The sequence below is a fragment of the Marmota marmota genome, unplaced genomic scaffold, assembly GCF_001458135.2.
Source record: "Marmota marmota marmota unplaced genomic scaffold, marMar, whole genome shotgun sequence".
NCBI classification, from domain to species: Eukaryota; Metazoa; Chordata; class Mammalia; order Rodentia; family Sciuridae; genus Marmota; species Marmota marmota.
In genome coordinates, this window is record NW_026000101.1 from 26254917 (window position 1) to 26271723 (window position 16807).

General features: G+C 35.8%; 1 protein-coding gene across 2 annotated transcripts; it reads left to right on the forward strand.

The window, feature by feature from the left end:
* The first annotated feature begins 14140 nt into the window (after window positions 1-14140).
* Window positions 14141-16482, forward strand: Izumo3 (IZUMO family member 3). Of its 2 annotated transcripts, XM_015492143.1 has the most exons (7): window positions 14141-14372; window positions 14511-14585; window positions 14726-14815; window positions 15020-15037; window positions 15486-15566; window positions 15977-16067; window positions 16344-16482. In XM_015492143.1, the coding sequence occupies exons 1-7, from the start codon at window positions 14141-14143 to the stop codon at window positions 16480-16482; spliced, it is 726 nt and encodes a 241-aa protein (XP_015347629.1). The 2 variants fall into 2 exon arrangements, with proteins under 2 accessions (XP_015347629.1, XP_048639082.1); XM_048783125.1 differs by lacking the exon at window positions 15020-15037.
* Window positions 16483-16807: the final 325 nt, after the last annotated feature.

Consider the following 16807-nt stretch of genomic DNA (forward strand, 5'->3'; position numbering starts at 1 on the left):
GTAACACTGGTATCACTATCTATTGTAATAAATATATCAATCATTGATTGATATATCCTTAGTACCTAGTTCAATGTCTACCATGTTATAAAAATTAAACAAATACATTACTACAGTTATTTCACTTACTGGACTAGTCTGATTTTTTCTATAAAGCCTATTAGTATGCTAATATTTATGAATAAAGTCTGTCCTTAAAATTATCATATTATTAAATATCTCAACATGGTACTAATTAGATAAGAAAAATATATTAAGTACGCATTTCAATTTTATCATGCTCATAAACATTGCTAAGGATGGACTGACAGATTCTTCTTTTAGGTCATAATATCTTCATAATGCCCACAAGGATCAATCAGCATTATTCTTCCATGACCTATGTTCATACCAACAGTCGCACAGACACGTGGCCTGGGCCATAGGGAAGACAGAGTGAGTCACTTTAAGTGGATTAGCATAAAACTAATTTTCATAACTCGAAAAAATCACTGGTTAGTGTTAAATCACGTCATATTATATAGAACGTTATAATAAGGTTGCTCTACTCTATGGAGAGTTAATAGGATGACAGTTTCTCAGAGTAGAAAGAACACAGGTTGGAGCTCAGATAGAGCTGCACTTGAACCATAGGTCTGCTAGAGACCAACTTTATGACATGGGCAAATGTCCTAATATTCACAAGCCTCATATTTTATCTATGAATATGAGAATTATAAATACCTTTTTCACAAAATTGTAAAGATTAAAAAATATAGAAGACATAATGCTATAACTATGGTTTCTAGCAGCAAAGAAATTATATGATTTATTAATCCTGAATCATCCAAAGATTAACTTTGATTTTGTTTTTATCGCAAAACCTCAGTTTTCCTCCACAATGATAATTTCAGTTATTTCTTCATCAATAAACTCATACTTTCTATCTCAAGTATTCCAAAGATTTTTTGATAATGTTTTGCCAGTAGATTATTTTTTTAAACAATCTTCCATTTTTCTCTCATTGCAATATACTGTGCATTGATAACACAAATTACAAGAAGTCTCTGTATAAAATTAAACCAAAAGCATATAGGAATACCGCCTATTTGTATTTGTTCAAGTGTTAGTGGGCATTCTCACTCATTTGCAATTCAAAATTTGAATAAATCAGGTGATTTGGTTTGTGTTCTTTTCTGTTTAAGGAGTTTTATTGCCTGAAGTGAGAGAAAACTGTAAACTACATTTCAATTCCTTAAATATATAAAGTGAACTACTGCCTAGTCATACAACAAAGATTGGTCAGTTATTAGTATTAAGTCTAAATTTATTTCTTTATATCATCTTACATAAAATCAGCAGCTTTTGAGTGATATTCATCTTCCAAAGAAGAAAACGGACAATTTAAAAGAAAATGTCTTTTTCAATGTTAGACTTACATACCATTTTTTACCTGATGTAGTTAATTTTTTAAAATTTTTCTTTCAGGTTGAGTTATAATTAGTTTAAGACTACTAACTGGAATATTAACAAAGGGATTCTTATTTCTCCAGTGTAATTCACACTAACCCAAAATCTAAAGCTAGTACAAGGAGTAGGCATTAATTTACAATGTGTGAAGCTAAAACTAGAAATAATCTTTCCATGCCCTATGATCTCCTCTCCTTATCCCTTCAAAAAACTTAGCATCTGCACACAATTAGTGTTGAATAAATATTTCATGAAGAAACAAGTGGATGAGGAGGAGGATGGCTTAAATTAAATGCCATAAGGTTCTTTACCATAACTGAACTAGGCTGACTTTGCTTAATTTCTCCTCTGATGCTACTTATTTCTTCCCAAAAGACTATAACCAAGAATTATGATAAATATCTCATTTTAATGATATCTGGTAGTACATACATTTCAGTTACTTCTATATCACTATTGATTGTAATAATGAGTTTGGATAAGGTTTTATAAAAAAAAATTCAATATATTTTGAGGAACACTAATCCTTTAGTCATTGTCAAGCTTCATTTGGTAAATTTCATTTTATGATGAGGATAGGTGCAGTACTAGGGCTATACTGTATAAATAGGGAATGAGAATTCAACATTATATGGCGGGGGGTAGCTGAAATTAAGCAGAATGAGATAAGACAAGGATTAAGAGGAGCCCTGGAGAAGGCCTGCGATTATGGGGTCAAAAAATAAACAGCATTCTGCAAAGAAAATGAAAAGAGTAGTAAGAAAAAAAAACTGTACATGAAGAAAATTGAGAAAAAAGAAAATTATATTATTTTGCAAATGATAGTGACCCTACCCTACACAATTAAGATTATAGCATTTTAGAACAATCTTTATAAATGAAGAAACTAAGGCTTACAGACACCCAAAAAATTATGCAACATCTGACAATTGTCAAATCAGAGTGGAAGAGAAATTATTTTGTACTACCAGTAAAATCAAGAACAACTGACATTTAATGAATTCTTACATTTCATAAATATCAGGTACAGTTGTTAATATATTATCATTGAATTTAACTCTCAGAGATATATTTTATTATTATCTCCAAATCACAGATATAAAACCTTAGGACCCTAAGGGATAATTAAATTCCCCAGGATGATAGAGCCTATACTTTCAAGCACTAGTTATATATATAAATATATATAGTTAGACACAATATCTTTATTTTATTTGTTTATTTTTTATGACCAGGGTGCTGGGGATCGAATCCAGTGCCTCATGCATACTAGGCAAGCACTCTACCACTGAGCCACAAACCCGGCCCCAGCACTAGTTATTTCAATGGGACAAATGATGTTCGAAATTCCTCTAAGTCACTTGTCTGGAAAATAGAGATATTAGTTATTTCAAGCTATTTTTTGTTAAATCTGTATTTTTACTATAGAATAAAGATCACAGGCATCTGAATTCAGGTTTGGGCTTTCCCTCTAGCCTACAAATATTTTCCAAGTACTAATTCAGATCAGTATAAAAAACTTCCAGATTCATGTTAGCAATCATCATCAAATGTTGCTTTATAATTCAAATTCATTATGCATGAGAATTGGTTCAACTATTCTAGTCATTTGCTTAAATTTTTGTCACTTTCTGTGTTATCTAAGCAAAACTAAAGGTATGGTGTCCCTCTTAATAGGACTAGGATGAAATATGCACTAAGTAATTGAAATGATGAGATTCAGCTAGTATGGACATTGGAGTGGCATCCAAAATCTTGCCCTCACAGACCACATAAGCTTTGACAAGTAATTTTGCCTTTTGGAAGTTTTGTTTTTTTAACCTATTAAATGGAGCAGATCTGACCTTTGTTTATGGGATTTGGATAAGAATAAAATGGCATAGTTTCTTGGAAAAGGCCTAATATATATTAGGAGTACATTAGATACTGAAGTTCTAACACCTTCATTAATTTTGTCAGTAAATTCAACAAGAAAGGTTTTGAATAAATATCAACTTTAAAAAGTGGACCAATGTTTCTCTATAAACAATTCATCTGTTGTATCATAATTTAAGTATAATTTTTCTATTTTTACATGGAATACATTAGTAAAAATGATGAATTTATTTTTCATTAAGAGTCACTAAAAATTTTATTTTAGCATTGGTAGAATTATGTGCATCCACTGCTTCCAACTCATATTAAAATAAAATTTTAATTTGACATATTGTTATTTGGAATTTCCTCTCTATTTATTCTCAACTCACTGACTGATTAGCTAGCCATCGATCAGGAATGATAGACGTGTCTTTACAAATTTTACCAGGGCAATACCTAAGCTCCTTTTACTGGAGTATACCTTACAGATTTTTCCAGAGTAAACTTATAATTGGAATCAGTGCATAGGTCAATACCACATTTTATTTAACCACTTAACCTTTACCTCTGCAGGCACCACATGCCTTCAACAATTAAATTGCCTTTTCCAAATTATCAACCCCCTGAGCACCTGCCACCAGATGTACCTTGAGAAGCAGTTACATGCTCAAATCTGTCAATCCCTCTCTTTAGAATCCCGAGACACATATTCCCTTTTTCTGTAACCCCAATTAGCACTTAAGAATGCACTTGGAGTCATGCTCATTTAGAATATTCTACCTTCAATGAATAATGTACATTGACCATGAAACTTTGTGATTTTGTGAGGAAGTTATACACGCACATTAAGTGAAAACTCCAGAGAGGGAGCAGGTTTCTACTAGAGCTGGATCTAGTAATTCAAAGCAGAGCATCAAACCTAGTCAGGTGTGGTGGCCCACATCTGTAATCCCAGCAACTTGGGAGGCTGAGGCAAAAGGATTGCAAGCCTCAGCAACCTACTGAGACACTGTCTCAAAATTAGAAAAAAAAAAAAAAAAAAGGCCCAGGGATGTAGCTCAGTGGTAAAGCAACCCTAGTTCCAATCCACAGTCCAGAAACAAACAAGCAAACAAACAAAAACTCTCGTTTCTTATGACTCTCCACTGGCTTCCTACTAAGTTTTCACATTGGGAACTCTTAACAGCTACTTGATGGTAATGAACAATACTGGTAAACTGTCAAAGAAAAAAAAAAGAAAGAAAAAAGATTTTATGAAGTCATCATTTATAGTACTCGTCTCTTCCGTGGTATAAACACCAGCCATGCCAATTTTAGGCTACTAGCATAATGTCACAAAGTGAAGTACTGAATCCCCTCTCATGATCCACAGTTAAGGGCTGGCTCCATATACTTCAGGCATCTGCAATCCTATGTTCACACTTCCACATCACCATATTCTAAGGAATAGTCAGAGTTTCCTCTGATAGTTCTTCAGGAAGAAGGAAAAAAATATCTTTTCCCAAATGTCTACTATTAATATCAACTGGCATCTCATAGAGTTAGCTACTTTAAATACCCACTCTAGATTCCTCAAGAGGAATGGGATGTGCTAATTGACTTATGCAATTCAGGGCTCACCCTTGTGTCCCTAGACTATACCAGCCAAAAGCCTCCTCCCTTGTTTAGAGCAAAACAAAATGCCCATTCAGGAACAAGATGATTGTTACTTTGTTTAAAAATAAATAAATAAAATAAACATACATATGTAAATGTCTGTCTATATCCATATCTATCTATGTAAGTTTGTGCATGCATGGGTAAGGGAAATAAATTCTGGGGAAGAAGCAAACACACAAAAAAAGCCACTAAATCACATAAGATAAAAAAAAAAAAGTTAGATTTAGAATATCATTTCTCCCTGAGATTGTATTCTCCGTCAGAGGCATTTTGTTCTATTGATACTGGTTAGCACGATTATGCAAATGATAAGTGCTCAATAAATAGTTCTTACTTATAAGTTAAATAGAAGGCATTTAAATATTTTGAGTGGATATCTGAATAAAGTCAAAAAGTTTAAGCAAATAACTAAATCATTGCTTCTTATCATTAAATTCTCCTTGGATTTTGACAACAATTTTGCAAACAGTCCTACTATTTATAGTAATTCATTCCCAAAAGTAACCCATCGCCATCATATTAAATTCTAGCCTCTGTTACATTATGCTGAAAGAGTAGTATATTTTTCTGGTTCATACTATTTGAATCAGCCTGTTATCATTGCACTCTGTAATGCTTCTGTTGTTAAAAAAAAAAAAAAACAAAACTGTTCTAACATTTTAATACATTTCTCACTGTACCATTCAATTAATATTTCATGAGATTGACTTGTGCAGTGGTCTGCCATATATGACACTGGGGAAAATAGAGACCAGCAAGGTAAAGCCCAATCTCTGTGTTCATGCACAGGCTTCAGCATCAGCAGGTTATTATTGACTAACTTGTAGGTTTTTTCCATCTTTGGGCAATTGGAAATAATATAGGAGTATCGCAATCAGACAAGCATCTTCTTTTTATTTCCTCTTTATAAAGCATTTTGTGAATGTTAAAATACTATCTCAATTGTTTTCTCCCTAGTGTCCTGTGGGTTTTTTTTTTTGTTTTGTTTTGTTTTGTTTTGTTTTTTTGTGGACTATGTGGAGATTAATAGCAGTCTGCAATAATCTGTTGTCCTTTGTGGGAAAAACTATGCTGCTGTTTCTGGAAAGAAATAATTGGTACGTATCTTATGGAGTCAACGTCTGAATTTAATGGAGCATAAAGGGGTGGTATTTCTCATGAAGGAGGCATATTATCCGTTTAAACAGCTTTCAGTCTTGTACATAAATTAGACCTTCGACAAGCTTTGGAAAAAGAGAAACCACACTGTACTGAATTAACATGCTTGCATATTCCTAACAAAGGAACTGTCTCTTTTGGAAAAAAAAAAAAAAGAGAAAGCACCAGTGTCTCTGTTACACTTGGAAATCTGAAATTAATTATTGACTTTTTCATATTCTTTGCAGCCACTTTGTTTGCTCATTTATTGTAAAATGTATATATGGTAATTGTTTTACGGGAGCTCATAAAACTCAGACTGCAAATGAGATAATGGATGACCAATTTATTACACATGCCCTTCAGACATAGAACTAAACTTGGCATAAATGAAACATGGTCAATGCACACTTTGTCAAGGTCTTTTCTTAAGGCATTAAGAGAAAGAACTTTATAGAGTATTTATGTTGAAATTCTAAAAAACTGCAATTGAAAGCTATTTTATATTTATATTTTTTTACTAAATTATTCCCCTTACCACTAAAAACAAAAAATGCTGATTTGGAATAGTTTCTATAATCCATCTTGTTGAATATGTTTATCCTAAGATGGACAATAATTTGTAGAATATGGAACTTGACAAAGTTCTTTCCCAGAAATTAATATAATGATTAATTAACATGATATCAGGATTCCTATTCTTCAAAAAATAAATTATATGTATGTTATTATACTTGCAATAAATTTTAGGATGAGTTAATATAGAGAAGACCCTTTTCCAGTTATCATTCTCTGAGCATTATAGCAGCTCTGTCAGCTAGAAGGGTCCCTAATTCAATTAAACCCAAACCCGAAGGTGGGACTGATGCACAGTGATGGAGCAATGGAGATTCCACATCTTCTTTTGTATCTCGTTCCAACAATTAAATTTAATGATCCATCCCACCAAGGTCATCTTTTCTCTACTGCATTGAAACCTGAAACCTTTCTGCCTCACTATTGGCCCATTCAGTTTCCTGATGTCATTTTATGGTGATAAATAGGTAAATAGCAAATTTGATTAAGGCTCTTTTTTCAGAAGACACTCCAAGACAAGCAGAATTTGATTAAATTTCCCATAACCTGATGGTTAACCCAATGCTTATAGTTGTATTGCTAAAAAAAAAAAATTAAAAGTTTGTATTTACACAGAAATTTTTACTTTGCATGTTAAAAAATCAAGAGGATACTATCTGACCAATATTTTAAGACAAGAAATGGAAATCTGCAAATAGAGAAAATTCCAAATATAAAATGTTGTACTGATAAAAGGTAATAAACTGCAAAAGAATTGTTGACAATAAAATTAGTTTTAAAGGGTGGTATTCATGAAGTTTAAATTAAACTGACTTTTTCCTCTGTACTTTGAAATCTGTCACTACAAGGACCAAAATTAGAATTGAATCTGGTACCATATAATAGGCCATAATGCTTCATCCACTAAGTGGTTTTTCAGAACTCTGTCATTTCATTAGGCATAGTGGCTGGGTGTTTTTTTTCCCCCACTTTTTCTTTATAATGTGGCCAATAATGAATGAAAATTTAGAGGTTAAAGTAACATAGTAGGGGATCTATCAAAACAGGGTAAGAATACAAGTTCTACCAATGGGTAGCTCTGCTCTGGTGCCAAATACTTAACTACACATTCTCAGTCCTCTCACCTCTAAGTGGGAATGACACTACCAGCTTAGCCTGGCAACTTTGTAAGATCATGCATGTAAAAAGACAAAACACCCACCCATACTGTGAGCTGCATGGTGCTGCATCTTGCTGGCTAGTTTTCTAAAGGCAGGAAAGCAGAAATACTATATTTACCTGGTGTTTATTTAAGGAAAATTAGATTAACATCTGTCTTTTTATACAAAATATTAAAGCAAAGAAAGAAGTTACAGTTGAATATAAATATTCTTGAAATCATTGCTATCAATAATTGTGAGGCAGGAAGAGAAAGAAGTGGGTATGGGAAAATATTAAAAAGATGGTTGGAATTATAGACTCCATTTATTTTTTTTTAATAGTGGGAAATTAGAACAAAGTATCTTTCTTCTCTCACCAAAAAAAAAAAAAAAAAAAAAAAAAAATCCTTGAGGGCCCCTCTTCTTACTAATTTGAGGCAGTCATCAGAATACATTCAGGAAACATTCTGGTACTCAGGAAAGAACATGGAACTGAGGGTAGACATGTCTGCATTACAACCCTAAATTTTGCCCTCACTAGGTGTGTGACCTTCCATAAGTCAATTAGTCTCTCTAAACATCATGTTCACATTTTACAAAATGGGAACAGCAGGCTTGACTTGAGCATGAAATATTCTGGGGTTAGATTTGCAAAGTCATACATTTATTTACACAATTCACAGATAAACAAAGGAGTCGTAGACTCTTCATATACTATAATTTGAGTTTTTTCTGAACACCTCACTGGGAAGAAAGTAAAAGCAATATTAGCACAATCTCACCAAATAATTTAATTGTTTAGGTAGCTACATTTCTTTTGAAAGAATCATTTTTCCCATAATTCCTTACCCTTCTTTGCTTCTTTACAAAATAATATCTACTTGATCTACTCTATAGCACTCATACAGGGTTCCTTTACCTAGATGATAAATAATGGCAAGTTCCCAGTTGACTGTGGAGTTGTTGTGCATCTTTCCAGTAGTCAATATAAGCATCTTAATTCTTCCACACCACATGGAATTGACATTATTTTAGAAGCACCTACTATTAATCAATCCTGTCATGCTAACACTTTCTCTCCTGTGTGGGTACTTAGTATAGCCTTCAAAGCCCTAAAGGAAGCAAGAAAATGGTTCATATTCATTCAGCATTTCCCTTAGCCTATCTAATATATTTTCCCCTCTGGGATCCTAGCCTAGAGAGAAATTGTAAGACATACTTCTACCTATGTTGTCTCTTTCCACACTGTCTCCTAAAGGAATTGACTTTCCTTTGAGTCAATTTCCCATCAGAAAAATGAGCCTTCTGAGTCTTACAGGCTACCTAATAGTTTGCTAAATCTTACAACTTTTCCTAATGGATGAATAGAAGAGAAAGAGAGAAGGCTTAATGATAATAGTATATAATTAGGAGGTGCACAGAAGATATTAAACCTACTTGACATGTGATATGCCTGGTATGTAGGAACTATTTCAGCACTTATAATATTGCCTAGAAAGACATCTTGTAACATAATCAAATACGAACCAATGGCTTCCTAATCTCAGATTACAGTTCGAAATGTGATACAAAAGGAATTTTCTCACCTGACAACAAAAGAAACTTTGGTTATTTGGTAGTCTTTTAAGGAATCTTGTGAAGTGGTACTGATAAAAAACAATATAGCAGGTCTCAATGAGGGCAAATAATTCATAATTCCTCAAAGAGGCAATAAGAAGCTTGTGCTATGTTTTACTAAGCTTTTTCACCACTGTGCCCTAAAAGATCTGACCAGAACAATTGTAGAGGAGGAAAAGTTTATGTGATGACTCACAGAGTTCTCAGTCCATAGAAACCAGGATCCATTCTTCAGGGCCCACGGTAAGGCAGAACATCATGGAGGACGAATGTGGTACAGCAAGGTGGCTCACATGATGATCAGAAAGCAGAGAGAGACTCCACTTGCCAGATACAAATATATACCCCAAATCCATGCCCCAACTCCTCCAGGAACATTCTACCTGCCTTCAATTACAATTCAATCAATTAATTAATGGATTAAGATCCTGGTAACCCAATCATTTCTTCTCTGAACCTTTTTGCATTGCCTTTCACATGTGAGCTTTTGGGGAACACCTCACATCCAAACTACAACATTCCACCCCTGGTCCCCAAAAGCTTACACTCATCTAACAATGCAAAATACATTAAGTTCATAACCAAGAGTCCCCATAGCCTCAATAGATAAAATCACAGGTTGCTGGCCTTTCTTAATCTCTAGGATCTCCACTGCAGCTTTGGCTTCTTCTTCACATCTTTACACTTTACACAGTCAAAGGGTGCCTGCAGGGACTCTGACCCTGCTGCATTTTGCCTGGCCTCCCATGCCTTCCTCTGAAATCTTGGTGGAAGCCTAAATGAGCCCTTAACTCCAGAGTCCTGCATTCTTGAAGAACCAGCACCATGTGGTTGACATCAAGGTCTGCCTCCATCTCCAGCAGTAGCCAGGCCTCTAGGGACCCTGGCTGCAACCTCTGAGTGCCCGGATAGCTGAGCATGTCAAAAAAACTTCCTAGGCCCGCTTGTGCAAGAAGGGTACCCCACTAGTCTCTTCTAATGAGATAGATATGATCTTGCTAATTCTTTAGATGCCCTCAGGCCATCTTACTGTCTCTGTGCAAAGTCTTTAGTATTTCTTTAGTAGTAATAATGTCCTTAACAAATACAACTTCCTGAGCCCCAGTTTTACTCTCACCTTTCAAGCCCAAGTTTTTCAACTCTTTAGGCTCTGCCTTCTGCTCCTGAATATCACAATAAACTTGGCAAAAAGCCACCAGCAATACCCATGCCACTTCCTAAATGATATGCTGCCTAAAAATTTCTTCCTCCAGCTTAAGAGATCCTTCACTTTAAAAATTGGCCACAGAGTCTCTTTTTTAAAATTTTTTGTACCAGGGATTGAACTCAGGGGAGCTTAACTATTGAACAACATCCCTATCCTTTATTTAATTTTTAAAAGTTTTTTAAATTTTGAGACAGGGTCTTGCTAAATTGTTAGGGCCTCCATAAGATTCTGAGGATGGTCTTGAATTTACAATCTTCCTGCCTCCTGAGACACTGAGATTACAGGCATGCACCACCACACCTGGCAAGAGTCTTATTTTTATTTATGGATCTGTATGGAAATCAGTATGCCAGGGGATGAAAGCAAATTTAAGAAGCTGCTTGCTCTTTTTTAGGAAACTGGTACTTCAAATTTTGAACCTCAGTGCATTATATGATTCGTAATAAAGTCAAAATGCTGCAAACAAATTTATGAATTAGGTACACTGGTACCCCACTATTATATCAGTGTTAGTATTATAAAAAGAACTCCCCAGTAATATTTTATAAGTGCCACACATAAATAAATACATATTTGGTATAATATAGATAAAATATCACTTTGTACTTGATATACTATTTTAAGCAAATAGAGTTCAGCTACCAATTGTAAGATTTGTTCAGACTCTAAATCATACCCTTTCATGCAACACTAGCATAATCAATCCATGATTTGGGTTTTAGTATTTTTGTCTTCTAGACACAACTATTGTTATTTAAACAAAGTGATCATTTACAGACACTCCTTCTTTCTTGTAGTTCAAATATTCTATACTTATGAAACTAAAGACTATCCTGATAATTGTGAATATTTTCTGATATGTTATGCATTCTATCATCAGTACTTTCAGAGTGTTCCCCCTAAGGATTCTTGAGTATTGCTGGATTCTCACTCATCAGCACATATTTTACCACTAGTAACTGTTCATTCCATGTGCAAGAATCACCCCCCATTGTTATCCCTTTTACATGTTCCCTTTATTTATAAGCCCTCCTTGTCTTATTAGGAAGTGACTTGCCTTTTCAAACCATGGAAAAGCTAAATGACTTTTTTTTCTCACATCGCAAAATCTTAGACTGAAAATTTAACTAGAAAAATGAGGCAGAGATAAAAATAGTAGATGGGCCACTGGGTCTGGTTTCAGATAATGTGCCATTGGAATAAGTTTTAATTATTCAGTAATGTTGCAGAGAACTACCTGTAATCTGTCCAAAAGTTTCTCTGTTGACTGAAAAACACCTGTAACATAAATTTGTCTTGAGGATCAGTTAATTCTCATATGTGGCCAACTGCCTGCCAGGCTTCTTAGCCTGCTTAGTCTCCAACTTTGGTTCTAGAGATCATTTTATCCAATTGGCTAACTTGCCTTCAGACCTGGGCATGTGAAACCCCTTAAAAGGATACTTTAAAGATGAGACAACATACTTAAAAGAATATAAAATCAGAGAAGAGACATGCTAATTTTAAGCAATGATTCATAGATTGGCAACAGGAAGCTGGCCCCTATCTCCTGATTTTTCAAATTGTAAGAGATCATTTTCTGTATTATTCTGGAAAATGGTTGTTGAGAGATATATTGGAGTCAGATGGACTCGAGTTTGAATCCTGGGTCCATAACTATTAATTTTATTGCCATAAGGATTTCTTCACATTTCTGAGCCTCCGTTTCTTATTGGATAAACTGAAGATGACAATCTCTCAAAGCATTGACATGCCATGAGATTTGTGATAGATGATTGATTTGAAACACAGGCACAAAATCTGTTCACATGATAGGCATACAGGTAATGATAGCTCTTTTCACTTCTCTCACTATTTTCCACTCCATGACTAATCCCATATCTAGATTTAAATTCTGCTACTATATAACCACTATGGATATCAGTACAGAAGTTCCTGAAAAGGCATGGAACTACCATATTACCAGCTACATCACTCCTTGATGTGTCTCCTAAAGAAATAAAGTCTTCATACTAATAGTTATATATGCATATGCAGGTTTACAGCAGCAAAATTCACAATAGACAAATTATGGAACCAGCCTAGGTGTCCGTCAATAGATGAATAGATAAAGAAAATTTGGTATATATACACAATGGAGTTTTACTCAGCCATAAAGAAAAGTAGATACACTTATAACATTTGCAGGAAAACGGATGCAACTTGAGATGATCATGTCAAGTGAAATAAGCCAATCACCAAAGGATGAGGGTCATGTTTTCTCATAGATGGAAGTTAAAGAGGAAAAGGGAAAAGGAAGGCAGAGGTCAGGAGTTTCGTGAAAATCAAAAGGAGATAAGAAGAGGAAAAGAACCAGGGACCGGATGGTAGGAAACAGAGGAGAGAAGTGCTGGGAGTGATATTGGCCAAATTACATTATTATATTGGGTATATGTACACATCTCATCATATGTACAACTTTAGTGCACCAATAAAAATAATGTAGAAAGAAAAAAATCTACTACTAACACTTTAGAGTGCCAGGGATTCCTGGCTTCAAGGAGATATAACCACACATGGAATATTTTAGCAAATAGGTAACTGCTACTCTTACAAGTCTGCAAAGCAGCCTTTATTCCTTAAACAACAAATAAGATTCTTATTCGAAGAGCCACAAACTGAAGGAAAAAGATGCTTATTTGGCCACCTTTCATGAAAGTGGCTTGAGAGGGCAGCACATAATAACTATAATTATGTTATAAACTTCATCAGTATTTCAGGATGTATCTGTTAAGGCACCCTGAACATTACTGAATTCCCATTGACCAATGTCTATCACTCAACTGTTGTTTCCAGTCTTTGGCTACAAATTCTCTTTTAGAATGCTATAAAAATGTTACAAAGATTGGCTGAAGGAATCATACCACAGACCAATGTAGACTGAAATTTCTGATAAATTATCAGTTATATTTATATCATCAATTATTGTCTATATAAATGTCCACTCCTTAATTCTCAACAATTACCACTACCACTAGGGACTGGGCACCCAGCAACTCAGTATTCTTGGCTTTTCTTACCTCCTCTGTAGATGTAGAGCTTGGGTTAAACCATCCATCTTTGCTGACACATCATTCAAACAGGCAGAAGCAGTACGGGAATCTACCAGCACACAAGATGAAGAGAGAGGGAGCTAAAGAAACTTATTTCTGAGAATCTCCCTGCACAGAATTCCACTTGTATGAGCTCAAGGCTTCTCTCTCGTGGTGTTCTACACTCAGAACTCAGGTAACTCTCCCCAGCTGGCAGTTCCCTCTCTCTGGAATGAAAGATAAAAGTCAGAAAACAACAGAAGATCCTTAGGGGAATGAGATTTAAGTGAGATGGAAAAGGAAGGAGAGGTGGACTCGGAATATCCTGGACAAGGCTCTCATTCCTGGGATTTTGAAGGAAAAGGAACTAAGTGAACTAGTTTCCAGGACAACCTGCTGTTGGGGAGAGGGGGGGTTGGGGCAAGGAAATGGGTGACCTGTGGTTACTCCTGCTCCTGCCACTGTCCCTGGAAGCCCTCCATGGGGTCAAAGGCTGTTTGGAGTGTGACCCCAAATTCATAGAGGATATTAGGACCGTGCTGACAAATCTGGTACCCTCAGAAGTCCCTGGCCGAAATCAACTGCTTGAACGGCAGTTTAAGGAGACGATCCATTTAAGCTCCAAGGTCTCCCACGGGAACAAGATGCTTCGGGTATTGGGTGAGGGAAGCATGAGTCCCTGAGAGTTTTGGGGGGTTAATGGGAGAAGGGAGGCAGGGGAGAGAACACCTGGGGCCACACAATTTCCTCCACAGATGTAATTATTCCCACGCATGTATCTTCTCTCTTCCCCTCCAGCTGTTCAAAAGGTTGTCAAGTTGAGAACATGGCTGAAGAACGAATTTTATAGACTGGGCAATGAAACGTGGAAAGGTGAGGTACTAATTCATTGTCAAAAGTTCATACTGCTCAAGTAAGTCTGAGGAAATTGGGGCAAACAAGGCAACAGTGAGAATTAAATTATGACAAGAAGAACCATTGGAATTTCTGATACCTCCCCCATTCCCTCTTAGGTGTCTTTATCTTTCAAGGCAAGCTTCTTGAGATCCGCCAAAAACTGGAATCCAAAGTGAAAGAAACATTAACGGCCTTCTCTGAAGTTGGTAATGAAACACTTCCATTCAACCACACTGCGATTATGTGAAGGAAGTGGAAAGGAGGGGTGAGAAGAGCCAAGAGGGTTCAGATGGCAGCCATGAGAATGGTTGGAGGGCAGCCAGAACTTAATGGGTAAACAAAGACTACGTGGGTATAAGTAAACTCTAAGTTGATGATAAACTCATTAGAACTTTCTGATTCTCTTTTAGCTTGTTCTGAAGATTGCAGTGAGTACAGTACATGTGACACCGTGAGATTTCTGCCCTTGTTCTGTATGGCTCTGTCTCTCCCATCTGTTAACACTAAGAACCTAGTTCCTGGAGCTTTTGTTACAAGGGGGAATGTCAATAGTATCTGATAATAAAAATCTAGCTTAGGAAATCAAGGACACTTCACAGATTAAGGATGTACCCAGAAGCTTCCTAAAGCTATAGTTTACAACCCAGTACCCCATTATAAGCGAAGGCATTATTTTCCCTATTGCTTCCCCAGAGATATAACTTAATTTATAGGTTTCAATGCTTTAAGAAACTTGATTATAAGGGAAAGAAAGAATTCAGAGCAATGAAACCTAATTGTCCTGGGAATGCCTGAGATCTAATCCATACTTGATGTTTGACCGAAGAAATCTCTTGTTGACATCCTGCTTCTGATTATTTTTTTTCTTTTTATCAGTTGTGACTGAAGGTCCTGTCCTTGATTGTTGGACTTGTCTTCGCATCACCACCCGGTGCTTCAGAGGAGAATATTGTAGAGGTGACATAAACTGTGGTGTGGTAATACGAGGTGCTAGGGATCAAGGAATTGGGTTTTCCATTGATTTATTCAAAGTTTGTTGAGTACTTTCTCCATGGAAAATGTTACGAAATAAGAGCTAAAATAAATTTGCACCCATATGACTAACAGTTCTGAGCCAATTAAAGGGCTGGAAAATGAAAGGCTAGAAGAGAGGTGGAGAAATTAGTCTAGGGACATCATCTAGGGGACATCAAGGGCAAAAATTTTGTAAAACCTAGGCATCTAAAATCAAGTCAGAAAGATCAAGAATGGTGACAAAGTAGCGATCAGGGCAAACTGAGTTAAGACTCAATTCTGGGTAAAGGTCCCTGGTTACAATTTCTTCTTGTCCAAAACTTACTTTATTTTTTTTCCCTTTCTCCTTCCAGAAGAGGATCCTAGGAAGGCTGAACAGCGAGAGATTACATTATTTCTTGTATTGCTGGCAGAAGCTGGAATATTGGCAAGTGCTGTGTTACTGTGAGTTTTCCTCCCTCCAAATAAACATGGGTCAAGCCTTCCTTTGCCAGAGAGTTCACCCAAACTTCCTCCTTCCCCAGTGGAAAAAGGGGAAAGAAGTCATTTCAAAATCTGGGAAATGATACTGGCAGGAATGAAATGGATGGAAGTTTGATGGGATAATAGTTGGAACATAAGGAAATGGAAGAGAAGTATCCAGAAAAGAAGAAAACACTATCTAATTGTTTTAAAGAGTGGGGCTACTGACATTGAAGTTGGGATATCTCCTTTATCTAGATTCTATATGTGTGTCTCTCATCGGAGGAAAATGCAGACAATACGAAAGACGCTAAAAAAATATTTGGAGAAGAAACTTGAAGAATTAGTGGGGTCTGCAGATGAGGAAGAGAGAAAAGATTCTGGACCTAGAAAATAAATGCACAGACTCAAACAGGAGCTCTTTCATGATTCTCTTGAGTGTTGACTCAGAGTAGAAAACTGGAACTTGAGCTGCTTTGTGTTCATAAAGTCATAGTATATTTTAAAACTGAAATAGAACTTAGGGTTTCTCTAGCGAAGACCCTAACTGATATTATGAGGCAATGGACACAGTGAGAGGACAAGTGATTTACCTGGAGTTGTACAGAAGTAACACTGATATGTTGCAATGCACACAAAAGATAAAATGCTGCATGATAATAAAGAATGCATTGTTGGTAACTCTCATTGATGGCATTAATTAGAGCAACTGATCTTTGAAA